Source organism: Lucilia cuprina, chromosome 5, assembly GCF_022045245.1.
Source record: "Lucilia cuprina isolate Lc7/37 chromosome 5, ASM2204524v1, whole genome shotgun sequence".
Classification (NCBI taxonomy): Eukaryota; Metazoa; Arthropoda; class Insecta; order Diptera; family Calliphoridae; genus Lucilia; species Lucilia cuprina.
In genome coordinates, this window is record NC_060953.1 from 17,674,200 (window position 1) to 17,701,812 (window position 27,613).

The following is a 27,613-nucleotide window of genomic DNA, read 5'->3' on the forward strand; positions in this document are numbered from 1 at the left end:
TAACTTGGAGCTAATAACGCTTCAAAAACTTAAAACGCGCCTAACGCGTTTTGTATATTATTTTAGCTTTATTGTTTCTCGTTGATGATAACTTCTTAAAACACAACATTGATAATGAACTGTATTATGAACACTGCATTATCTTGCAAATTATATTCGTATTTTACAGCGTTATGATAATGTTAATTATACTGTTAACAGAAATGCTAGCATTTCTGTTTTAGTATGATTATGATTTGGTGGCAAAGACTTTTGTCGCTTATTAGCCGCTGGCGAAATTTCAAGCCGCCACCAACGAAACTTTTTCAGATTGAAATTATTCACCATATATTGTATAATTTGTTGAAAAGTTTCACTAAATACAGGCAAATCACAGTATTATCAGGCTCTTTTGTAAAATTAAAAAACTCGTTACTTGTACCTAATATTTTTTTTACATATTCCAGACGGGCGCAATTTTTTGTTTTAGCTATCGCCGTTGGTAATTTGTTTCGGTGCAGGTTATTGCCGTTTAAAAATCAAACAGCTGTTTTTTGTTTATGCGTGAAAAATGCAGCAAATGTAACAAACGCAAAAAACATTAAAATTAGCACAAATTAAACTATAAACTACAAAAATTGCTAAACAATTATGTGCATTAATACACAACAAGTACAACAACATATAACACCCTCCCGGAAACTATGTAAAGAGGGAAGATTAAGTTTAATGTGTTACCTGGGAACAATTGCATTGGTATTAACGCCTTCAGTGCCGCAAATCTATTATGGAATTGTACCAAAAGTATGGGGAGCACAATTATGGGGACCAGTATTATATTTTGCTTTGATTAGTATGATCATACGTTTTGTCTTAAGAAATACAGAATATCAAGTAAGTTATCTTTCACTAAGAAAACAAAAGTAACATTTTTATCTTTTGCTTATTCTGACAGATAGCAATACGAGCTTCATTCTTGGGTTTTGTAGAAGCTATTTGCATACTGTTGATATGTTTTGCGCCAATGGTATGGAAACAATTTGGCGTTTATGGTTTCTTCATGGCGTTTTTTCATTATTCCGAATTTCTGGCCATAGCCTGGTGCAATCCCAAAAGTTTGACTGTGGACTCATTTATTTTGAATCATTCTTGGGCATATGGTTTGGCGGCAGCAGCTAGTTGGTTAGAATTTGTTTTGGAGGTCTATTTTCTACCTAATTTTAAGGACTTTTATTATTTGTGGCTTGTGGGCGTTGTCCTGTGTATATTTGGTGAAGTTGTGCGCAAGACGGCTATGATCACCGCCAGTAATAGTTTTACTCATTTGGTGAGTCATTATTATATTTGCTAATGAAAAAGAAAATTATAAAACTTACTTATAGGTGCAATATGAAAAAGCCGATGATCACAAACTAATAACTCATGGTATCTATGGTTATTCTCGTCATCCTTCCTATGTTGGTTGGTTTTGGTGGTCAATTGGTACTCAATTTATACTTATGAATCCATTTTGTATACTCGCTTACACCGCAGCCAGTTGGAAATTCTTTCACGATCGCATTTACTGTGAAGAATTTACGCTTTTGAATTTCTTTCGTAATGACTATAAAGTATATCAACAAAATGTACCCACTGGATTGCCGTTTATTAAAGGTTTTATATTAGATTAAAACAAACGAAAATATTATTATTTTACCACTAAACCTCATTAAGAAAAATCAAGTCTGTAGTTGAAATTAACTACAAGTATAATTTATTTATTATTTTTATTTATAATACAACAATAGCTCTGCTCAGTAACTATAAAATATTTGGAATCTTTTTAAACATTTTCTTTGATTTTTAAGAGCACGCAACCAATTTGTTTTTAGATTTTATACAAATTTAAAATATTCCCTAATATTATTTGTTACGTTAATAGCAATCATTATGTATTAATTAGTTAAATTATACTTATCATATCCAATGATAAAATTATATATTTGTTTTAATTTCCTAACCATAATAACAAAAAAACTTTCCTCTTCATACATATGATTATTGTGACAATGCCAACTAAATAAGTTAACATTTTAATTAATAATAAATTAGATTGATAATAATAAAACTTCGTTGTTTTATTTTAATTATATTAACACTTCATCGAGTATAATATATATTAACATTATTGAAAAATGTGGTAAAAGTCGTAAATTGTAAAAAATTCTGTTATAGTTAATCGATTCTTTAACGACAATTTTTAGGGACAGGACGAGATTTGCTTATATCGAAAGGAGTTTATGTTTAGAAGTTTACTGGTGTTGAGGGTTATACTATTTATAATTGTTGAAAACATAATGATAGATTAAATTTTGATTTATTTACTAGCCGAATAAGGTTCACGTAAATGAACCTAATTCTGACACCATCTAACGGTAAAATTTAAAACACTTTTTCCAATTCTTAATAGAAAGATAGATAGATAGATAGATAGATAGATAGATAGATAGATAGATAGATAGAAAGATTAATTGATAGATAGATATATACTGATCCGGAGAATGTCGACGTAACCGTCATTTATGATCCAGGGAGATGGTGAAGGTAACGCAGATGGTGAAGGTAACGCATCTGCTGCCCTCCTCCTTCATCTAACTGAAAGAGGAGAGGAGCTAGTCTTGGTACAAGAACCGTGGACCCACTATGGTAAAGTTCGTGGACTGTCTATTAGAGGCTATAAAGTTCTATATGCAAACTGCTCAGGTAATTATGGCCAGCGACGAGGATACTGTTGCGTCTGTCTGGGAGTCTGGCAACTCCAAAATCTGGCTCCTAAGCAGCTACATACGCCCGACCATGGCGATCAGTTTCCAAACCGCATGGGCAGAAATATAGTGCGCGAAGCGAACAGACGGCATAAGTATACCGCTGATTATGGGTGCAAACGCCAATGCGCATCACACGGCCTGGGGTAGCTAAGATGTCAATATAAGAGGTGAGTCTCTGATAATCCAAAATACCCAGGTGTTATTTTCGACAGGAAACTGTCTTAGGGTTTGAATATTTCCTCCAGATCTTTAAAAGCTATTACGGCATTATACGTCTGTAGAAGGGCTATAGGCCTGAATTGGGAAATCAACCCAGGAAATGTACATTCGCTATATGAGGCGATAATAAAGCCAATAATGATGTATGGTGTTATTGTCTGATGGCATGCACTTCACAAATCATCCAACACAAACCCACCTCATAAAAGGTGTTCTTAGGATGACGCCTAGTAAAGCGTTAGTCGCTATGCTGAACTGGCTTCCTGTGGATCTCCTTGCTAAGCAAATGGCAATTAGCACAGCTGCCAGATTAAGTATCACAAACAGATGGATCTATGGATTGAGGTCATGCAAAGATTGTAGACCTTCTCCCAAATCTACAACTTGTCTCTGACAACTACATTCCGGAACCACGAGAAACTTCCGGTATAACATAATCCCTGATTTTGATGAACCTTCACTTGTAGATGATGAAGACCTAAATGTGTATACAGAAACAGCTACCGGTGTCGGCGGTGGTATTTTCATTGAAGAATTTGGAATGAAAATCTCTCCGACTTAATGCACTTTCCTACCAACGGAAATTTCTGCAATTAAAAGGGCATCTAATTGGCTTAGTTAATATTAGAATCTATACTGACAGCCAAGCCGCTATCAAATCCCTGATAGGTGTATACTCTGCATCAAAACTTGTCCAAGAATGCCGGGCGTCTTTCAACTAGATGGCGAGACATTCAAGAATTACCCTAGTTTGGGTCAAAGGACACGGGGATATTACTGACAATATTACTGCTGATATCTTGGCAAAAGCTGGCATTGATGGCCAGCTGCCATTAAGAAACAAATACATAACATACATATGTTTCTGTTCAGCTCAAGATCGGCGGTCTCGAGAACATACTTGCTCAACTGCTAAGATGCTTTGGCCCTGTATGGAACCATGCAAGACGAATTGGTCTTCCACACAATGATTTCTTTAGGAGTTGTCAAAATCAGGAAGAATAAGTGACAATTAACCATCTTCTGTGTAACTACCCGGCCCTTGAAACAAGTCGTTATCAGGCTATATGGTAAGCTTACTTTTCTGATCTATCAACTGTTTAACCTGAACGTATTCTTGCATTTTTAAGATTGTTGGAATGGGTGTGTAATTAAACACACACTATGTTCTTCATACCAATTCTATCTATTTCAGTTTATTCTTCTTGTCTTAATACTATCATTGCTGCCTTCATCGCTTTTTCTCCTTACGCATCTTACTTTTTCATCAGACAGATAGATAGATAGATAGATAGATAGATAGATAAATAGATAGATAGTTAGTTAGATAGACAGATAGATAGATAGATAGATAGATAGATAGATAGATAGATAGATAGATAGATAGATAGATAGATAGATAGATAGATAGATAGATAGATAGATAGATAGATAGATAGATAGATAGATAGATAGATAGATAGATAGATAGATAGATAGATAGATAGATAGATAGATAGATAGATAGATAGATAGATAGATAGATAGATAGATTTTTTCATAGAAAATTCTGAATGTTAATTTACCGAGTTTATCAGGAAATGTACAACTTCGTACTTACCTTAAGAATTAAAAAAAAACTATTTATTAGACATACATTTGTATACAGACTTTTAAGTAAACACATTTATTTACAACATATTTTGGTATTAACCAATTAGGATTATTAATTTAATTTTAGTTTTTTAACAAATTACAATAATTTATTTATTGTACACATCCATAATTTGCCATATTGTACATAAAATATGTATTTTTGTTAATAATAGTGATATTTATTTATTATTCTCTTGTTTTTTTTTTTTGTGTATGTTTTCAACATGTTCTTTTTTATATAAATTTGTATTATGTATTTATTTTTGTTGTAATTTGTGTTTAAAATTTCATAAAATAACAAAAGCCTGATGAACTACAGGTGGGGTAATACATTTTATTTGACTACCATTTAGATATTAATACAACTTTGCAAAATTTTATTTAAAATTTATAAAAAAATGTTTGTAACATTACAAATTTTTAATTTTTTTATAAATTTCAATTAAAAATTGTTATAGATTTGTAGTGTTTTTCTTGATTTTCTTAAAATAATAAAAACTATATCCAAAGGATGTTTTTCTATCTTAACCTCAGCATTTTGTAATAATTCAAATCTAAATATTATTATTTTAACTCCCAAAATTTTATTTAAAATCATATATTTTTTTAATAAAACTAGACATTTTACTCTAAAGTTTAGATAATTACAAAGTATGTATGTATATGAATGTGGATGGATATTATTAATTTTATTTAATTTAAAAGAATTTGTGCAAATAATAAGTAAACAAATAGTTTTTTTTAAATTCAAAATTCATTGCTTTTATAAATTCACTAAAGGCAAAGGTTTTTGCTATGAAAGTTACTTAAACTTGGTTTAAAAAGCGTTTAGATTAAATACACATACAACCAATTTTTTCAGGCATTAACTTTGAAATAGAGTTTATCAAACAGTATTTCATTAATTTCTCTTTAAATTATAGTTAAACAACTTGACCTTTAACATTTAAAAGTCTAGGGGCGAGTTTCTTACTCATCAGTTAAACTAGGCTTAACTTGCTGTTAAATTAAACACGGAACAAATTTAGGCGGACTTTAACGGATAATTGTGTTTTTCAGTTTTAGATTTAAGCTCATTTAACTTTGTTAGTATTGCCAAGTTTTCACTCAAAAACATAAACAATGAACAGCTGTTTTTTGCAAACAATACTTTTGTAAAATGGAAAATTTTGGAAAAATGTTAAATAAACATTTAAAACAATAATAAATAAAACAAAATAAATCAGAAAATTGCAATTTACTTAAAATATTAAGTTTTTGTTCTTCCGAAATCATTATTTTATCGTTTTTGTTAATTTTGTTTTCTCACTTATAACTTGAGTTTAATTGACCAATTACACTCAGTTAAACTAAGATAATAAGAAACGTTACTGTTTACTGAAAAACACAAAACATATATTAAACTAGGTTTAACTAAATAATGAAGATTATCTTTATCTGAAAAACCCGCCCTTATTCGTTTTATAAATAACTCATCAATTTCTATTTACATTTATTTAAAATATGTATATATCCTTTTGTCGCATTACTTCTAAAACGAGTGATTACAGAATAGATTCCGTTCAATTAAACGAATGTTCTAAAACGTATTCTATTCGAAAAATTAAGCACTTTCACTTTCAACATGATTCTATTGTGAATGGTTACATTGTAAGGGATCAAGCCGGCACAGACAAAGTCTTCTTAAAACATAATCAAGCAGCACAAGTTGTCCCACATCAGCACGGGAACGATAACAATGTCTTAGAGACCCGAAAAGTATTAATATAGAGAAGAATTTTAAATTCTCTCGTTAAAAAAAATTTACTTTTGATTTTACGATTTTTGAAAGATAATGGAAAGTTCTTATTTAAAACCATTTAATTTCGTGTTATAGGAAGATAAAACTTAGATTTTATAAGCTTTCGGTTTCGGTTTCTACGATTTCTGTCTTAAATTTTTTAAACAAAAATTATTCATGATCTAGTTTTCAAACTAAGAAAGCTTCTATAAACTAATTCCGTTAGTGAAAATTTATTTTATAACGTTGAAAAGAAAATTACTAAGGAATGTTTTTTTTTAATCGGAATAGAACTCTTTGAACGGGATTAAATCATTTTTTTTTTGACAGATTTGTTTATCCGTTGTTTATCAATTGCTGGTCTCAATCTGCACAATTTCAAAGAGAATTATTCAAGTAGTAGTTCTAACACAGTTAATAAGATTTTGATTTCAAAAGCTTTCCTAAAACTAGTTCCGATCGTCAAAATTTGAACTGAAAATTGTGGCCTAAAAAACGGTTTCTATAGACCAATACCGACTCAAAAATGCTTTTAACTTTTAATCAAATTTTCAATACTTTAATAGGGTTTAATTTTTTGTAATCAACGTTGAAAATTTTATTCTATTCCATTGTTGTTATTCCGACCTAAAAAAAACTTAATTGGAATAGAACTCTTTGGCGGAAAAGTTTAACTTATGTCTTCTTAAGAAGGTGTTGATTTTTAAAGTCTTCCTTAAACTAGTTTCGATGTTAAGAATTTAAACCGAAAATTGTGAATTAGTGAAGAGCTTCTGAATAATGAATTTACTAAAATCTATAACCTCAAATACTTTAAAATTCATGTGATATATGTTCTTGGTATTCTCTTTGTTGACCTAGAGATTGTTTCTTACTCAGCAGACTAATGTGGTTCCAATTTCTGTTAGACAATAAAAAAAAAGTTAACAGACTAGTTCGTTGACTAGTGTATGGACTTGTCAAAAGATTTGTCTATAGACTAGAAAATTGATACGTTAATGGACCAAACAATAGATGAGTCTATATAATAGACAAGTTATTAGTCTATAGACTAGACAAGAGATTAGTCTATAGTTGAGACGAGACGCGGATCCACGGAGAGGGAAAAAGTGCAATTAAAATAAAACTCTAAAGACTTAAACATTGAGAAATATATAAATAACATGTCTGTAAACTAGACAATAGACTAAAATATATAGACCATATAATGGACCAAACAATAAATGTAAAACTATGTCTCAGAAGTACCATTTTAGATTGTACAGAATGACAAATTTTTTACCCAGTGACAAAAGTATAATGTTTCTAAAGGATTGAGATTCACTGAATCAGACCTCAAAATTTCTTCACCACATCTGGGATTTGAGATAAGTATCGAGTCCTGAAATTTAAAAACACAATTTTTGGCACTTTTTAAAAAGTTATTACAGAACAAAGACAACTTTATTTATAAAATGTTGTATGACATCCGAAAGTCCATTTTATCAACTTTAAAGTAGAGGCTTTTTATCTGCCATATCTTTTATATTCTTCAATATATCTTCAACTAAATCTTGAAAACTCATATACGGATTTAGCACGGCTCAATCCTTTAGAAACCTCTAACCTGGTCTTAGGGTTTTTGGCATTTTTCAAATTTTGTCGATCTGTGTTATTATTTCAATCAGGAAACAAATGAAAAATTGTACCAAATGGTTCATTGAAGCACCTCTGTACATACATATTCTCCCCGGGGGCATGTTACCTTGGCAAAACCTCCGCCTTGGTGTTATTGCAAACCCGGGGTATAAAGAGGTATCCAATACCTCCAATCTGACCGGGATTGAAAAATTGGTTGGTTACAGTATACTGCTTGGCTTAGTCCTTGCATAGATTGCCAGAAGTCAGACCAGAGCACCGCATAATCTGGTACTATGGATGGCCAGTTGCCCGCAGGACTATGTCCTGGCTGGTCAGGTGGTTGAGGTTCCTTCAGGATCCACGTAGTGTCTGTGGTTAAAACTCAAATCGCGGGAAAAGGGTTGCTTGGTTAAATGACTGATACACGGTGAATATGATTTTCATGATACATTTCTGTTATCGTTCCTAGATGCTGAAGCGTTTCGAATTACAGAGTAATGACTGTGGATTAATAAAATGTTGGATTTGAGCTTATAATGAAAAAATTGGATATACAAGGTGGAGTTTTCTGATGTCTTCTAGCATTCTATAGAGAGAATGGAGCAACTGATGGAATTGTCGGATGGAGTTGGTGCAGTGATGTGTTAGAATGTTTAATCTAACAAGAAGAGAGTGATGGTCGTCACTGCCCTTTATTTGGCGATTTTTCTACATAGTTGAGTCCACTTATCACAGTGGCTCTTTCTGACTACTGAAATAAAGTCTTGTCAATTAATATGATCCGTGTTTCGGACTACCAACTACGTCCCTTCTAGTTACTGTTGTCGAAACAACAGAGCCAACAGAGTAGTGTGGTTGGTCGACATGATGTTAAAGTAGATTGAGCTTACTTATGACACCTGTCTTTCCTCAACGTGACTAGTATGGCAAGAGATTAGATAGCTCGAGTACTTGTACATGAACCGTAACATCCATGTACAAAAATTCCAACATGTGTGTAAGATACACAAAAGGGGCAGTGGTGAGTTGTTTACTTTTTACTCACCCAGTGGTTGAAAAAGTACCACCGAGAGATAGGGCAATACGCCAGGTACAGCACTTCGAATTCATGTACATACATATATTTAGAGCGGGTTTTCCAGTTGACAATCAAATGCTTAAGCTTAATCCACCTCCATTGGGCGCTTAAACCAGCAAACAAAATTATCTAATGGAATACTTAAAAACTACTTCGGACTATTAAAAATCTTTCACCTAAAGATTGACCATTAAAGATCGGATTGTACCCATTTATACAATCCAGCGAAAAAATCAAAAACAATATTTTGAAATATGAATAGAAGTGAGAATAGGTTGGTTTATCTAACTTTTTTTGGTCAGTTTATCTGTCTGTTGCAGTTTAACATTCATTCTAAATGTTATTTCTTTAATTTTTAAAGATTTCTATAAAATAAAAAGCAAAATATAACTGAAAACGAAGTAAATAAATAAAAAAATAAAACTCAAAATTTGTTTGAATATATTTTCTTAAATGGTGTATAAAATATAAAATTTATTAAATAAACATTTGATTTTTGTTTTAGTAATGTATGATATAAGCTTAATAAAAACATTTTTTTTTATAATGATGTGATTTGTTAAAATAATAAAAAAAAATAAAATAAATATAAAAACAATATTTTACTTTTTTTCTTTTTTTGAGGTTGTAAACGAAATGCAATTTTCTTTTACTTAAAAACTAAGCTAAAAATTATTGTAATGTTAGTTGTTTTTTTGATTTTTCCTTTAGTTATAAAATAAAAAATATTTATAAAAAATTAAAAAAAAAATTATTTTAAAAGAAGACATTATTTAAAAGAAAAATTATAATTTTAAATAGATTGTTTAACCATAAATGCTTAAAAGAATTTGTGTTAAAAAAATATTGCTTGTTTTTGTTTTTTTTTAGAAATTTGTTTAAAAAAAGGTTTAAATAAAATTAAAAACAAATTAATATTTATAAAATTAAATTTAAAAATTTTTAAAATAAAAACAATTTTTTTTAATAAAAAAAAAAATTGTATCATATTTTAAAAATTGAATTTTTAGTTTAAGATTTATGTGTGCTTTTTTTAAGAAATTTATTATTAATATTGCAATGATTTTATTGAAAAAAAATAAAATTTTAAAGAATTTTTTCCAGAAAATTTGTTTAAAATCTTGTGTTTTATTGCCGACTATATTTTAATATATTTATTTAATATATTATAAACAATTTAAAACAATATTATAAACATTTAATAAAGATTTATAAAACAAATTTTGCATGAAAATTTGATTTATAAACCTTTGATAAAAGTATTATAAGAAAATTGTTTTAAAGTCCCGAGTTTAACAGCAAGATTTTGTAATATATTGCAAAAATTCTTTAAGTTTTTTTTTATGTTATTTAACATGAATGTTATGGGGTTTACACTAATGTAATTTAACAGTTTTAGAGAGCATATTTGGTATTTAAACAAATTTTTTATTGAAATTATAACAAAACTGTTAAATTATCAAAAGATTTTATTAAAAAAAAACTCTTTTTATAGTTTATTGTTACTTTTGTTTAAATATTGTTAAAAAAAATACTATATTTCTGTTTATTATTTCAGTCTTATAGAGTGCAAAATTACAAATAATTTAAACAACTTTTTTTTAAATATTTACATTTCTTAAGTTGTATTATTATTAAACTTTTAAAGTAAAAGCACACATAATTTAAAACAAAAACAAAGAAATTTCATTAAAAAAAAAAACAAAATATTACACAAATTATAAGACATTTTTATAAATAAAAAAAATACACACAAATAAAAGTTAAATTAAATAATTAGAAACAAGTTAAACAAACACCGTTTCCGGTTTACTTTTGTAAACTTTAAAATGTTAAGAGTTACAAGTGTGTGTATTTTTTCATAAATTCTTTTCTTATTAATTAAACAAATATGTTTCATAAAAAAAATAAAACAAATTAAAAATTCCTTGCACTTTAACATTAAAGGAAAACATCAGAACAAAAAGAAAAACTATATAAACGTTTCCAAACTAAATTACAAAAAAAAAGTAAATATAATAAAATGTTTAACAAATGACAAAATAATGAGAAAATGATAATTTAAATTAATAATAAAATAAAAATAAATTTCCAGTGTTTTTTTTTGTGTTGTGGTTGATGTGTGTGTGTATGTGAATAGTTATGTTAAAGGACAAATGCTTCAAGTCCTTTACAAAACAAATAAAAAGAAAACTAACTGATTGACTGCTTTTTTTTGCGGCGAGACTCTTGTAAATGAAATCCTTTAGATTTAGATAACATTACCATTTGATTGATTTCTGTTCGTTTTACCACTCAATTCATCTTGAATCTCATTTAAACTTTTGCCTTTAGTTTCGGGTACAAATACAAATACAAAGATGGCACCCACTACAGTAATGCCAGCAAATAGCCAAAATGTTTCACCACTACCCAAAGCATCTTTCAAATTAACAAATGTCTTGGTAACAATAAAAGCCAAAACCCAATTCGAAGTACCAGCAATGGAACCGGCTACACCCTTAATATCCGAAGCAAATAATTCACCCATCATCAACCATGGTACTGGACCGAAACCAATGGAGAACATAATGATAAATACACACAAACTGCTGACGGGCAACCAGCCGAGATTGGCTACGGAATCTCTGTCGTTTTCTTTCATATAGAAATAGACACCCATGGCAACGGTGGAAATGGCCATGACACTGGAAGAGGCCAAGAGTAAGATGCGACGACCCAATTTATCGACAACCATGACGGAGATAAAGGTGGCAATGACCTGCATAATGCCAACAACAATGGTGGAGAGGTTTTCATCAATACCAGTTTCAGCATCCTGGAAAAAGAAAGTTAAAAAAATAAGTTTTAAACTAAGAAAGTTTGAATAATTTTCATAAAAAAGTTATTTTAGATTTGAAATAATAAACCTATAAACAGGAAAAATGATAACAGTTCTATAACTGTACTACTACTCGTTCGAAATTTTCAACCTTGGAACTGATTCTATGCAATTATTCTAGAACCAGTTTTTTAATCTATAATATTTGTTTACTCTTGGGACTAGTTTTAGGTATTGCTTTTATAACACACTTTACTTAGAACAGTTATAGAACTAGTTCTTTTTCAGCGATTGTTGTTTGAAATTATTTAGAATTAGACCAATTCTGAGTCATGCATTCTAGACTGGTTCTATATTACAACTCCGAGCTCCTACTCCTATACTTTTTATGTTTCGACTTTAAAACGAATGAGTTTTACGCAAACTTTTAGAACACATATGCCCCTTACTTAGAATAGTTATGGAACTAGTTCCTTTTCAGCAATTCTTATTCGAAATTGTTTAGAATTAGTACAAGTCATGAGTCATGCATTCTAGACTGGTTCTATATTGCAGCTTCTAGCTCCTACTCCTATACTTTTTATGTTTCGACTTTGAAACGAATGATTGTTTACTCTCGGAACTAGTTTTAGGCAAACTTATAGAACCCATATGCCCCTTACTTAGAATAGTTATGGAACTAGTTCTTTTTCAGCAATTCTTATTCGAAGTTGTTTAAAATTAGACCAATTCTGAGTCATGCATTCTAGACTGCTTCTATATTGCAGCTTCTAGCTCCTACTCCTATACTTTTTATGTTTCGATTTTGAGACGAATGATTGTTCACTCTCGTAGCTAGTTTTAGGCAAACTTTTAGAACACACACGCCCCTTACTTAGAACAATTATGGAACTAGTTCTTTTTCAGCAATTCTTGTTTGAAATTGTTTAAAATTGTACAAATTCTGAGTAATACATGCTAGACTGGTTCTATATTGCAGCTTCTAGCTCCTACTCCTTTACTTTTTATGTTTCGACTTTGAAACGAATGATTGTTCACTCTCGTAGCTAGTTTTAGGCAAACTTTTAGAACACACACGCCCCTTACTTAGAACAATTATGGAACTAGATCTTTTTTCAGCAATTCTTATTTGAAATTATTTAAAATTGGATCAATTCGTAGTAATGCATTCTAGATGGATTCTATATTGCAGAATATACTCCTGTACTTCGACATTGAAACGAATAATTGTTCCCCCAAAGGATAGGATGGGTTTTAAGTCGAATCTATTTCTGTAGATTAATTCTGAATTCAGTTCTTTAATCAATGATGTTTGTATGAATGTTTCACTATATCAACTAGTTCTAGGGAAGGTTTTCAAAACAGTTATAAAAATTAACTAAAACCTTTCCTTTTTCAAACAATTTTTAATCAAAATTGTTAAGTTTGGAACTTAGTTTGAGTCATGGACTCTAGACTGGATCTAGAAAGCCTATATTGGTACTATTTCAAACTAGTTCTACAAAATAATTCTAAAAGTTATGTACATTATGTATTAGCGATATTTGTGGGATATTGTGGTCTTGAGACCACAACTAGTACTAAAACGAATAATATGCGTTCTAAAATGTTCGATCTAAAAGGGAAAGCATTAAGTAATGCGTATATCAAAAATATATATATATATTGATAAAGGTCTTTGAAAACCTATTATCTTTTACCAATAATAACTAAATGTAATATTAATAAAAAACGTATTACGACTTTTTGACATTCTTAGAGGTCGAATAAATAGAGATAAAATATACCTATATCTATAGCTGTTAAAGAACATGACGAAATAGCATGACAACTTACCCTGAAAATATCGGTTGAATAGAAAATAACGGCATTGATGCCACTCAACTGTTGGAAGAACATAAGACCCAAACTGATGCATAAAGCCTTAATGGTAACGGGACGCATGAGAGCACTGCCAATAGAAACGGGATTTTCTTTGATTTTTCTTTCAGTCTCTTTTAATTCTTCGATTTCCATTCTGTAGTCATAGTCCTTGCCGCGCAACCATTGAATAGATTTAACGGCGCTTTCATTGTTATTTTTAGAAACCTAAAATATGTTTTTAGTAAACAATTTATTAATATAATTAATTTAATTAAAAAGGAAGCAAAGAGAAAAACTTACCAAATATGTAGGAGATTCCGGCATAAATACAAATACTGCGCCAAATACTAAAGGTAAAATACCGCAAACAATACTCATCCAAAATACATCTAAACCGGCACCGATGGCATACACAAATAGAATACCAGCGGTTATCATCAGCTGGAAGAAACTGCCCAGTGTGCCGCGTATATCTTTCTGAGCTATCTCACCCGTATACATGGGTGCTGTAACACAGAAGGCACCACCCGATATGCCCAAAATAAAACGAGCCGTATACATCATTTCAACATTTTGAGCCCAGATCAGGAGACACCAACCCAAAGTAAAGGGTAAGACCAACAACAGCATAGTTAATTTACGGCCAATAAGATTGATAAGGAAACCAATGGGTACACAAACAAAAGCAGCACCCAAGGTCATGGCCGAACCAATCCAGGAGAAGGCATTTTCATCGACAGGGAAACCATATTTACCGGTAGTTAGTTCACCTTGAGCGGGAGAAGTCCAACCTAAGAGAGTACCGGCTGCAAAGGCTCCACCAGCGGCTGATAATGCTGCCACATATTGTGGCAGGGTTCTGGAATTCGATTCAGTCGTGTGAACCATATTATCGAGTAGGTTATCTTGATCCTAAAATGATATAGGAAAAAATAATGAAATATTTTAATAAAATGTTTTAAGTTTTAGATTAAAATTAAAACAGGACTTTTTTTGTTTTAAATCGTTGTAAGAGTTACAAAATCGGTTGTTCTTAGTGGTATTGTTATTGCAAGACTAATTGAAATCACTACAATTAAAATTTATATTTTAGTTTAATGCTGTTATTGTTTACAAATATAATAAAAATATTAAGACTAAACAGAGACGTACTTAGTATTTCAGAATAGTTTTCCCAATAACAAGATAATAAAAAAATATATTTCATTTTTATTGTCCACAGTTTTATTTGCTTTAGTTCTTTTCCCAATTACTTCGATCCCTCTCCGCCGTTTTCGCCGCTACTGCTTTACTATCATTTTGTTTATTAGTTAAAGGGATTACTTGCAATCATCTATCTAATACAGATATTAAATTTATGATCCCCGATAACAATTGTTTTTTTGTTTTCAATTCTTCAAAATGTCATTTTATGCGGTTTCATTGATGTGTTCTAACTGCAATCCAATTACCCTACACAATCGTTAGATAAATATTGTATACTATATCTACTATATCTGCTTGACTTTAAACAAAACTAAAGGGTTCATGGTTTCTTTGTGAGTAGCTCTCTAAAGTTTATGTAACTGCTGATTCCACTATGATACCTGAAAGGTTACAGGAGTCTATAATAGATGTTACTAAATGCTTTCAAAATGAAACTGTAAAGTTGAGAATATGTTTAAGATTTTATATCAGATAACATCTCTATATCAATCTGGCGCTCTCTATTCTCGTTAAATAATAACGATATGCTTAGGATTTATACCAGCATGGTCCCAAAAAGGCGCTCGGCTTTAGCTCTTCAAGCTCAAATCTGACTTTAGACTGACTTTCATTCTTTTGAGATAATTTCAGAATCTGTCGAGATCTCAATATTTTAAAGAATGATTGCAAATGATCTTGAAACAGAAGAGAAGGAAAATACGATTTTTATGTAGAAATTTATTTGTTGCAAAGTTTTGTAATTCTCTAAAGGTTACTTGTAGGGGACTTTGAATATTATTTTCATATCATATCAAGTGTTTTTATCAATGTTCTATAGAAATATGTAATCGAAAAATATCTTAATCCAGGGGATATGTAAAATTACATGTAAAATGTTTTGTTTTTTAGACAAGCATGTAAAATTAATATAAACCAAAAGTTTTGGTATTAGAGAATATACAAGCCGCTAAAAATCAGTTCAAATCAATTGCTCTTGAAACAATGCGAGACATTTCTCTTACACAGTCACATTCACAATAGATGAGTTTGTTCATAACAGCTGGTTTTTTGTTTGTTTGTTAAAACATCAATCCAAATTGAAAATCATAAACCTAAAAGTTAAAAAAAGTCAACCAAAAACATCAATTGTCTCTCTGGGCGTTATAATTTCGATTTCTTTAGCCTAAGTTCCTAACGTTACCTACCGTTTAACTAATATAAACTGCAGCCAGTACTAATATGGGAACGAAAACTATGGCGCAATCTTTTAATAACTAAATTGTTATTTGTTGGCAATTTTCAATAACAAGTGTTATTTAATGAGAAGGATTTGCCAACTTAATCCTAAAAGTTATTCAGTGATTTGTAAAAAAAAAACGAAAATAAACAAAACAAAACTATAAAATATGACGCAAATATATACAAAAACAAAATAACTAAATAAAAAAAGTCAGGTGTTTTAATAAAAGAAAACTTTAAACAAAAGACCTTTAAAGCAAAAAAAAAACTAACAAATTTAAAATTACTATTGTTTTCCAAAAACATCATACAAATCCTAAAAATATGGCCAGCTAACAAAATATATAAATAAGGCAACACTCTTTCCTTTTGACTGCTTAAAATATGGCAACTATTATAATATGTAACGGGAAAAGGAAGTAGATAAATAAGGTTATGAATTTAATAACAATAAATTTAAAAAAAAGTTATTAACTTATAAATTACAAAAAAAAAACTTTTGTTTAATGCTATTGCTTTGTTAAGCTTTATTTCCTAACAGTAAAAGTATTGAAACTTTTTGCTTGTTTTTCTCATAACTGTTAAAATGCCGTCAACAAAAGCTTTAATAAAATTGGTCAAGGTGTTAAAAAGACAACAAAAGCTTTTTTTGCTTTGTTTCAAATAACAGTTAATGTAAATTTAGAACTTCCCGGTTAAATTGCATATACATTTTGGTTACTTTTGTTGTTGTTGTTTTTGAGCCTCTGCTGTTTGTTTACATAATAATCAAAAAATACATAAAAATTATAATTCCAATCAGGTAAATGTTAATAAAATCAATAAGCCAACAGCTGGCTAGTAGTTTTTTTTTAGTTTAAAATAAAAAAAATTATATATTTCACAACCCGTGGAGAATATTAAGTGAAATTGTTTAATAAAAACAAACAAAAATTCCTCCTTTACTTTGCCTACGTACATACATGTGTACGTATGTATGTAATAAACTTGGGCATATTGCATTCCAAAATAATGGAATGGGGCGAGTATTTAATAAGAAGGCAAAGAGCAAGCAGCAAGAAAACAAATGCCCTTTTTGTCCTCTGTTAAGTAAGTATAGTATGTGCTGTTGTTAACAATAGGTACAAAGAAAAAAATCATAGAAGAAATTTAAAGCTTTTTTGTGGTCATATAAACTTCATAAATATCTATATAGACAAATGACGTTTTTCTATTTTTTTATTTTCTATTCTATTTTGTTTTTCTTTAGGTTTTGATTTTCATTTAAAATACGTAAATGTGGTCTCAAAACCCAGACACACCCCCTTCTTTTCAAACAACCTTTTAATGCACTTGAGTTTTTATATATTTGCAGGGTTGCCAATATACATTTTTGGAAGGCTTTGTATTATGGCAATGTACATATAGAACAATATAGAATCCCTGATTTTAAAATTTTAGTATATAGTCTGTTTGAGTTTATAGTTTAGTTAAAGGTCTAGTCTATAGTATAATATATAGTCTAGCCGATAGTCTAGTTTATAGTGTAATCTAGTCCATAGTTTTGTCTATAGTCTAGTCTATAGTGTAGTCTAAAGTCTAGTCTATAGTCTAGTCCATAGCCTAATCTGTAGTCTAGTCTAAAGCCTGAATTATAATCAAGTCTATAGTCTAGTCTATATTCTAGTTTATAAACTAGTAAATGGTATAGTCTCTAGTCTAATCTATATTCTCGTTTATAGCCTAGTCTTAAGTCTAGTCTATAGTCAGGTATAGTCTGTACTAAAGTCTAGTGTATTCTATAGTGTAGTCTATAGTGTATTCTATAGTGTAGTCTATAGTGTAGTCTATAGTGTCTAGTCTATAGTCTAGTCTACAGTGTAGTCTATAGTCTAGTATATAGTCTAGTCTCTAGTCTAGTCTCTAGTCTAGTCTATAGTGTAGTCTATAGCCTAGTTTATAGTCTAGTCTATAGTCTAGTCTAGTCTATAGTCTAGTCTATAGTCTAGTCTACAGTCTAGTCTATAGTCTAGTCTATAGTCTAGTCTACAGTCTAGTCTATACTATAGTCTAGTCTATAGTCTAGTCTATAGTCTAGTCTATAGTCTAGTCTATAGTCTAGTCTATAGTCTAGTCTATAGTCTAGTCTATAGTCTAGTCTGTAGTCTAGTCTATAGTTTAGTCTATAGTCTAGTCTATAGTCTAGTCTATACTATAGTCTACCGTCTACTATGTAGTCTAGTCTATAGTCTAGACTAAATTCTAGTCTATAGTTTGGACTAAAGTCTAGTTTATAGTCTAGACTAAAGACTGGTCTATAGTATAATCTAGGAACTAGTCTATACTTTAGTCTATTGATTAAGTTTGACGTTTGTTAGCGGCCTCTACAAAAAGTTTTTAGCGGTTTTTGCCAAAACGAAATGACCCAAAAAATTGGCAACACTTTTAACTTGTACTACTTTTCCGCCCAATTTTGTAATGTTTTTCTTTCAATTACCCACCAAAAGTTAAATCCCATTTACGTACTAAAATCACTATTATTAGCAAAATACTCAATATCCATCTATCATATATTCAGTCGTCACATGTTTACATAAAATATTGTATATGTCAACACTAGACAATAAGTTGAATAAAAACCAAAATAAACTCAATAAAAATAGCCAAAAATAAAATAAATATTAATAGTTAATGTATGCAAAGATAGATAAATATTTACTACTACTAGGTATTTATTCATCCTAAGTTTAACAAATATTTTTATTTCTAAAGTAAACGCTATACGCATATGTCTACCTAAAGTAAAGACTTTTAGGGGTCACTTTGTAATGCCCTTGCCCAAATGCCTTTCACACTTTTTATTTATTTGTTTTGCCTGTTCTTTTTGCAAATCGCCCACTCCACTTAAAGACACAACAGGGATTCATAGAGCTATTAAGATGATATAAAAAAAATCACAAGATGTTAAAGTAATTTGTTTGCATTAACTGGTTCTACAGGTTGGCAACGCCTAAGTATTTATAGTAGGATGGTTAATGGTCCTTCTTAACATGTGTGTGAATAAAAACAGGGTTGGAAAATGGTTATTGAACATTAATTTTTTTGACTAAATTATTAAATTTTCTAACAATTTAGATAAGTTTTTAAGTTAGACAAGAAACTTTACAATATTACTTTTTATTTGCAGTTGCTCTAAAAATAGTTTACTCCAGCCCTGCTTTTGAAAATGTTTACGTAAAGATACTATTTGTTTTCCCCTACAATAATTATATTTGTCCTTATATTTAAAAATATTTCTTGGCATTCGTGCTGTTAAACGTTTTTATTTATTCCTCCTTTTAGTTTATTCCTGCAGTAATCAAGGTAATCTGTTGTTATTGTTTAATATCAGTTCATTTATTAGCTCCCCTGCTTTAAAGATAAGTCATTTTATTTTTGTAATTAAGTTCATAAAAAGGGGGGGTAAAACGAGCAAAGCCTTAATGTAATATAATAGCCAACACTAGTTTTCTGTTTAAAATAGTAATGACTTCTTCCTACACATACTCTACCACTGACTGACACTTACTTACACTTGGGAAGTGCTGCAAGCCAGGGACAACTTTACAGGTTTTCTTATTTGTTGTTTTAACTAGTTTTTTTTTTCTTAAGGAATTTGCAGCATTTGCTTTAGTGTTAATAAATCTAGTCTTAAACTAAGTACATTCGTACAAAACCTCAAAAAAAGAATAATATAATTTTTTGCTAGTGTAAAAATTTAGCTTTAATTACGGGATGTGGTTTACATGAGTGTTAAATTACACTAGTAAATAGGTGCATTTTATTGCAAATATGTCAAGTGTTAATGTCAATAATTTGACAGAAATGTTGTAAGTTTTATTGTCATAACAATGTTATCTTCTTGTAGTTGACAGAAAATTAAGTTTTTCTTTAACGTGATATTAAAACTCAAGGTAGTGTAATAAGGATGTCATTTTTTGACATTTCCTTAAAAAATCGAACTATAAAAACTTTTAAAATTGTGATTTTGATTTTGCTATTAAATCTCAAACTAGTCAGACTACAAAATCCTGTAAATATATTATCAATGAAATGAAATCAATAAAAATTTAATAAAAAGTTTAAAAAAATGTTTTCCTTAAAATATTACTAAATTTTTGCAACTCTGTTGTTAGATTTAAGCAGAGAAGTGATGCCAATAATTTAAGTGAAAATAAGACGATGGTAAGAAAAACCTAACTTAAATTTAATTAAGTTGTTAAAACTTCCCATAAACAGTTGTTAAATCTTACAATGTTGACAGATAGTGTTCAGAAATGTCTTACAACTGTTTGAACTTAAAATTTTTGTTTTGCAATGTTGTCAGAAAAAGTATTGCAGTACATTGTAAAACAATGATATTGCCAGACTTCTAACAAACGTGTAAACACATTACATTGCCATTGTCAGATAATTGTCTGACAATTTTTATTGTTAGATGTGCGAAATTTATGTAACTCCATATGGAATCATTATCAGATAAATGCTAAAATAACATCCATACAACAATCTGACAATTGTGTAAAATATTTTTTTCCTGCCAACGATGTAAGATCTGACAATCTTGTATACATAGCTTAAAGAGAATGAAAATTAAATAAAATGTTATGTAACATTATTTCCCTAATTAAAATACTACTATATATTGCAACCCTGTTGTTAGAATTCAGCAGAACAGTGATGCCAATTATTTAAGTGAATAAAAGATGCTGTTAAGAAAAAAACAAGCATAAACTTGATTAAGTCATTAAAACCGGTATATTGTTGTTAAAAATAAAAGCTAATTAATTAAAATTTTAACAAAAAACAATTTCTTATTACATAACAATAGGAATCTATATTTATGTGATTTGCTATTTTATTATTTTGGGGAAAAAATCTTAAAAATATTAAAACCCCTAATTAAGTTTAGAAAAAAAGAATATAATTAATAATTAACAAAAATAATTATAATGCAATAATAACTGACATAACTTTTTATGGAAAATTTTCATTAAAAATTCCATGCAAAGTGTCAATAAAAATTTATTTTAATAAAAAAATTTTACTCATATAGAAATGAAATCACATAAATATAGATTTGACATTCAGTTAATAGAAATAAACATTAAATAGAATATTAGATTATGACAGTTGTAGAATAATAATGACATTTAATGTTTACTGAATATTACATAAATATGTCAATATTTAAATGCAATAAAGTGACAGTTAAAAAAAATTGCGGTAGCAAAAATATTTTAAAACAACTGAAATGTCATTTAAAGTCATTGCTAATTTGACTTGACTTTAAAAATGTTATTAAAATATTTCCGCTTAGATTTCAAAATTTCGATAATTATATAAAAATGCAGTCAGTTATTTTGTAAGTTTTAAAAGATTTTTGTATATTACTTTTTTTAATTAAAAATTATGGCATATTTTTATTAAAATTGTAATAAATATAATAAAAAAGAGAAACTAAAATTTAATTTTATAAATTGCTAAAATTCATTTAAAATTTATTAATCAATAATGATGCAATTTATAATTAACAAAAAAATTTAAGAAAAATTGTGTTAATTTTTATATTTTTTTTTTTTTTGCAACTTATAATAAAAACTTTATGTTTTCTCTGGTCAAAAAGTCTTCTGTACGCAGCAGCTTTAATAAATTTAAAATTTCTTTCATTGTTATTTGTTATAAGTAAAAAAAACCACTACTGTTTATATATAAAAATTATAAAAAAATCAAAAGATTTTTTTGCATTTTTAATTGGCCTTTGGCCAAAATATTTTTTTTTTAACTGAACTTTTACCATGGATTTATCAGCAGACAATGGATGGGTTTGTTAATAAATGGAAATAAAGATATTTTTAAAATTTTTTAAGGCGTTTTTAAACAAAGAAATTTAATATTGTCATTAACCGTGTTTTTTGTTTTTTGTCATTTGCACATTGTCCTCATAATTGTAAATGTATTTTAAGACAAAAATGTTTTAAATTATAATTTTGCAAAAAAAAAAAATTATTATTAAATTGCATTAATAATGTTACAAACATTTGTGACAGTTTTATGGTTATTAATAGAGTTAATTTAAAAACAAAACTGTGTTTAACCCTTTAACTGTAAAAAATAGCTAAAAGTTGACAACACTGTTTAACAGTATTCGGGAAAAAAGTACTTTCCTAGGGGAGTAATTTCATCTCTTTGTGTTTTAAAGTTTTTGTAGTTAAGATTCAAATTGATGTATTTTTAAAAAGAAAATTTTTCTTGAAAGTACCAATCCAGGGAACTATTGCCTCAAGTGTTCTCTATAATACAGCTTAAGACTATAGACTATACTAAATCATCTATATATACTATAGACAATACATTAGTCACGACTACAGACTGAAATAAAGTGAAATAAAGACTATAGACTAGACTTTAGTTAAGATTATAGGCTAGTTAAGACTATATACTAGATTATAATAAAGATTACATTCTATCAAGACTATATACTATACTATAGACAAGACTTTAGTCAAGACTATAGTTAAACTATAGGCCTACAATCAAGAGTCCTATAATCAGCTAAAGACTATAGACTATACTTTTGTTACTACTATAGTCTATGGTCTAAACTTTACTATGCTCAAGCCTATAATCAAGATTTTAGTCAAGACTAAAAAAGACAAGACTTAAGTCAAGGCTATAGACTAGACTTATACACTAGACGTCATGCTTATAGACTAAACATTAGTCAAGATTAAAGACTAGACAAAACTATAGTCAAAGCTATACACACATAGTATATACACTAGACTTTAGTATATACTATAAACAGGTTAAAAAAACTTAGACTTTAGTTAAAACTATAGCCAGAATTATATACCAGACTATATTCGGACTATAAACTACACAAAACTTTAGTTAAAACTACATAATTACTAACACTAAACACTGTTTCCCCTGCACGTCCATTTAAGGGTTAATAAGCCTTTTATTTTGTGGCTTTTTTGTGTATTTACTTTTGCTCCAAAGTACTAGTCCAGGGGACAATTCTATTCCCTCTATAGTTCTTTACAAATAAAATAAAATATGTTCAAAGCTAAGATTCAAAAAATTATACTAACTTCTACTTACTAAACCCTCCCCTCCCATCTGTCACAAAATATGTAATGAAACTATCAAACATTAATGGAAAACTTGACAGACATATGTGACTCTCTTCATTTTTTTATTGATTAAAAAAAACAAGATAGACGCATTAGATAAGGGATGTATTTTTATGTAAACATATATAAAAAAGTGCAACAGCTGTTTCCATTTTACTTTGTGATTGTTTTATACCATTTTAATTTTTTCATTAGACTTTACGTGCGTAAAGTGTGATCGTGTGAAGTGCCCTTTACTAAATCACCCACTTCACACAATTAGACAAGTGATATGATATGTCAAAATTTTGTGTAGAAGATTACGAACGCAATGATTGATTAAAAAAAACAAGAAAGTCGCATTAGATCAGGGATGTATTTTTATGTAAACATATACAAAAAAGTAAAACAGCTGTTTCCATTTTACTTTTTTATCGTTTTATACCATTTTACTTTTTCATTAGACTTTACGTGCGTAAAGTGTGAAGTGTCCTATACTAAATCACCCCCTTCACACGATCAAACAAGTAATATGATATGTCAAAATTTAGTGTAGAACCATACGTACGAATGAGATCGTCTAAACGTAATATGTATCTGCCGGTCCACACTAGGAAACTTTTTTTGGGAAACTTTTGATTTTGCGTGAGAGAGAAAGAATATCATTCAACTCTCTCGCGGAACGGAGTTTCTCGTACTCGGAAACTTGTTTTGTTTTGTTATTCTTCTCATTCGTACAACAACAAATCATTGCAATTAATACGTAGTTTCTGAAACAAAAGTTTCTATGTGTGGACATTAAGGAAACTTCAAAAGAGAATTAAGAAAATGTTTCTCAACAAAAGTTTCCTAGTGTGGACCAGGTCTAATGGAACCATCACACATTGAGAGAAAATACGAATAGACAACTTGACAGTCGTATGTTTCATTAGTTTCATATGTCGCATTAGATCCAGGGTTGTATTTGTACGTAAACACAAAGTAGAAAAGGAAAACAGCTGTTTCCAGCATACGAATGGAATATTATTTTTTCTTTTTCACTTGAGTTTACGTACGTAAAGTGTTCCCCTCCATAGCCATTTAAGGGTTAATAAACCTTCAACAATATGTATGATTGATATATTCGGCCTTTGTGGTACTGTATTTTTTTTTTTTTTTGCATTTACATTTTTGCTCTCTACCTACTATTTTCAATTTCAATACAAGTTGACCTTGGTAATGCGATAACGTTTTTGAATTTAGACAAAAAAAGTATAAATAAATATTTTACTAAATTTTAATTAAAGTTTAACACAAAACAAACATAATATACCAAAATCATAACCGTTTCCTTTTTATTAATTTCCTTCCTGGTATTGGTATTGTCTTTTATTTTTTTTGTTTAAACTATAGACCATATACATATTTGTTTAGATAAAAAAAACAGTTCATATAATTACAGAAATGTGACTTAATTATTACGTTTTTATTAGAATTGACATAGTGTTATCAATTTTTCATTAATGCATAAGTTATGTACATTTAATTGAGTTTATTTGGTTAGGGGCCGGGCCAAAGAGAAAATGCTTAAAACAAAGATAACGATAAAAATTCTTAGAATTTTTTTCTCCCAAAAAAAATATGCTTTTAATAAAAATTAGCTAAATAAATTTAATAATTTCATATTGCTACTATTCATAATTATATTTACTTTACAATTATTAATTGAATTAATAAACTAAATGCCAATGAACCTATTTAGTTAATTTATATGTTTAACATAAATAACTATTTTGTTACTTTTGTTTTCATTGTATTCATTTCTGTCTATCATTTGTTTGGCTTTAATAAATATAATGCTCTAAATATTTATTATTATTTTTTTTTTTTTTTTGGTTAAATGAAAGACCATTTAGCTATTATTTAGTTGAAATATGATTCATTTGTCATGAATAACCTTGAGAAAATGTTATAAAATTTATAATTTATTTATTTATGCATAAACATATTTAATAATAAATTTCATTCATTTAAATAAACTTTTAGTTTTATTTGCAAAAAAAATATATATACTTATATAAATATCTAGAAAAAGTGTATGTATGAATGAAAGTAATTCATTGAACAAGTTTTCAAAACTATATAAATGTTTTGTATAAAATCTGAAGAGGTGATCGGCAGTCTTATTTTTAAGACATACAATCTAGTCTGTCTGGTATGTATTTAGCGAAACTGTTAAAATAAACACTTTAAATGTTTTTACGACTTTAGATATATATTATATTCTAATTACTTGCAAATTATTCATAATTATTTATAAAAAGGCACTAAAGTTAGCCATATTTAGTAGCCTATTGAGGTGTAATAAACCAGTAAACAAAAAAGTTTTATAAATATTTAAGATCTAGAAAAAAACGAAAACATTGCATTTAAGACAAATTAACTATAGACAAGACTAAACTTTAATTACAACTAAATACAGTCAATCCTGTAGACTATAGTCAAAACTTCAAACTAGATTTTAGTCCTGACTACTTACATGTTAATAGATAAGACTATACAATAGTCAAGACCAAACAACACATAATGAAGACTTACGTCAAGACTATAGTCCAGCCTATAGACAATACTATAGGTAAGACTATAGATTATATTCAAGACTATAGACAAGCCTATAGTCAAGACTATAGACAAGTCTATAGTCAAGAATATAGACAAGTCTATAGTCAAGAATATAGACAAGTCTATAGTTAAGAATATAGACAAGTCTAGAGGTAAGACTATAGCTAAGTCTATAGTCAAGACTAGAATCAAGACTATAGTCAAGTCTAGAATCAAGACTTTAGATAAGTCTAGATTAAAGACTTTAGCCAAGTCTATAGACAAGTCTAGAGTCAAGACTATAGACAAGTCTAGAGTCAAGACTATAGACAAGTCTAGAGTCAAGACTATAGACAAGTCTAACATCAAGACTATAGCCAAGTCAATAGTGAAGACTACAGACAAGTCTATAGTCAAGTCTATAGACAAGTCTATAGTCAAGACTATAGACAAGTTTATAGTTAAAACTATAGACAATGCGTCATGACTATAGCCAATTCCATAGTGAAGAATATAGACAAGTCTATAGTCAAGATTATAGACGAGACTATAGTCAAGACTATAGACAAGACTATAGTCAAGACTATAAACAAGACTATAGACAAGACTATAATCAAGACTATAGACAAGACTATAGTGAAGACTATAGACAAGACTATAGTCAAGACTATAGACAAGACTATAGTCAAGACTATATACAAGTCTATAGTCAAGATTATAGACAAGACTATAGTCAAGTATATAGTCAATACTATAGACAAGTCAAGGGTCAAGACTATAGACAAGTCTAACGTCAAGACTTTAGCCAAGTCTATAGTGAAGACAATAGCCAAGTCTATAGTGAAGACTACAGACAAGTCTATAGTCAAGTCTATAGTCAAGACTATAGACAAGTTTATAGTCAAAACTATAGACAACGGGTCATGACTATAGCCAATTCCATAGTTAAGAATATAGACAAGTCTGTAGTCAAGACTATAGACATGACAATAGTCAAGACTATAGACAAGACTATAGTCAAGACTATAGACAAGACTATAGTCGAGACTGTAGACAAGTCAAGGCTCAAGACTATAGATAATTCTATAGTTAAGAATATAGACAAGTCAAGAGTCAAGTCTATAGCCAATTCTATAGTCAAGACTATAGACAAGTCTATAGACAAGTCTAGAGCCAAGGCTATATACAAGTCTATAATCAAGACTATAGACATATTTATAGTCAAGACTATAGACAATTTTATAGTCAAAACTATAGACAAGTCTATAGTATAGTTAAAAGTATGGTCCAGACCTAATTATTATACGCTGGTAGACCCCTCTTCCCCTTCATATTTCTCTTCATCTTCTTTAGTGAAAACGTTACGGTAAATTTTGAATAACTACAGTTTTCTTGCAGCCGACAAACAAACAACATTACTACATGTAAAATGTCAAAATTTTGACATTTGCAATTAATTCAGAAAAGCATAAACAAACATCAAATGCAATACAACTGCGCGCGCCATTTGAACGCATGAGAAATTATTGAAAAAGATTAAGAAAGAGTGGAAAAAAAATGCCGGTTGAAAATATAAAAAAATTTTCCATGCTGATGATCAAGTATGAAATTGAATACAAGAAAATACATAGAAATTATTAATCTTAAAAGTTTTCTTCGATTTTTTTCACA

At 29.1% G+C, this 27,613-nt stretch overlaps 2 protein-coding genes across 3 annotated transcripts in view; one reads left to right on the forward strand and one right to left on the reverse strand.

Annotated features, from left to right (window-relative positions):
• Nucleotides 1-513: 513 nt before the first annotated feature.
• On the forward strand, nt 514-2,073 carry LOC111677116 (protein-S-isoprenylcysteine O-methyltransferase). The gene is made up of 3 exons (XM_023438179.2): nt 514-873; nt 935-1,306; nt 1,362-2,073. Exons 1-3 carry the CDS (start codon nt 631-633, stop codon nt 1,647-1,649), a joined length of 903 nt encoding a protein of 300 aa, XP_023293947.1. The 5' UTR covers nt 514-630; the 3' UTR covers nt 1,650-2,073.
• An 8,272-nt stretch (nt 2,074-10,345) lies between these two features.
• LOC111677119 (facilitated trehalose transporter Tret1) overlaps nt 10,346-27,613 on the reverse strand; it is a 70,280-nt gene continuing 53,012 nt past the window's right edge. For both annotated transcript variants that reach the window (XM_046951681.1, XM_023438185.2), the window contains 3 exons: nt 14,103-14,714; nt 13,776-14,027; nt 10,346-11,936 (listed from right to left, as the gene is read on the reverse strand). In XM_046951681.1, coding sequence (XP_046807637.1) covers nt 11,370-11,936; nt 13,776-14,027; nt 14,103-14,690 — 1,407 coding nt within the window. In that variant the 5' untranslated portion in view covers nt 14,691-14,714 and the 3' untranslated portion in view covers nt 10,346-11,369. The remainder of the gene's footprint in view (nt 11,937-13,775; nt 14,028-14,102; nt 14,715-27,613) is intronic.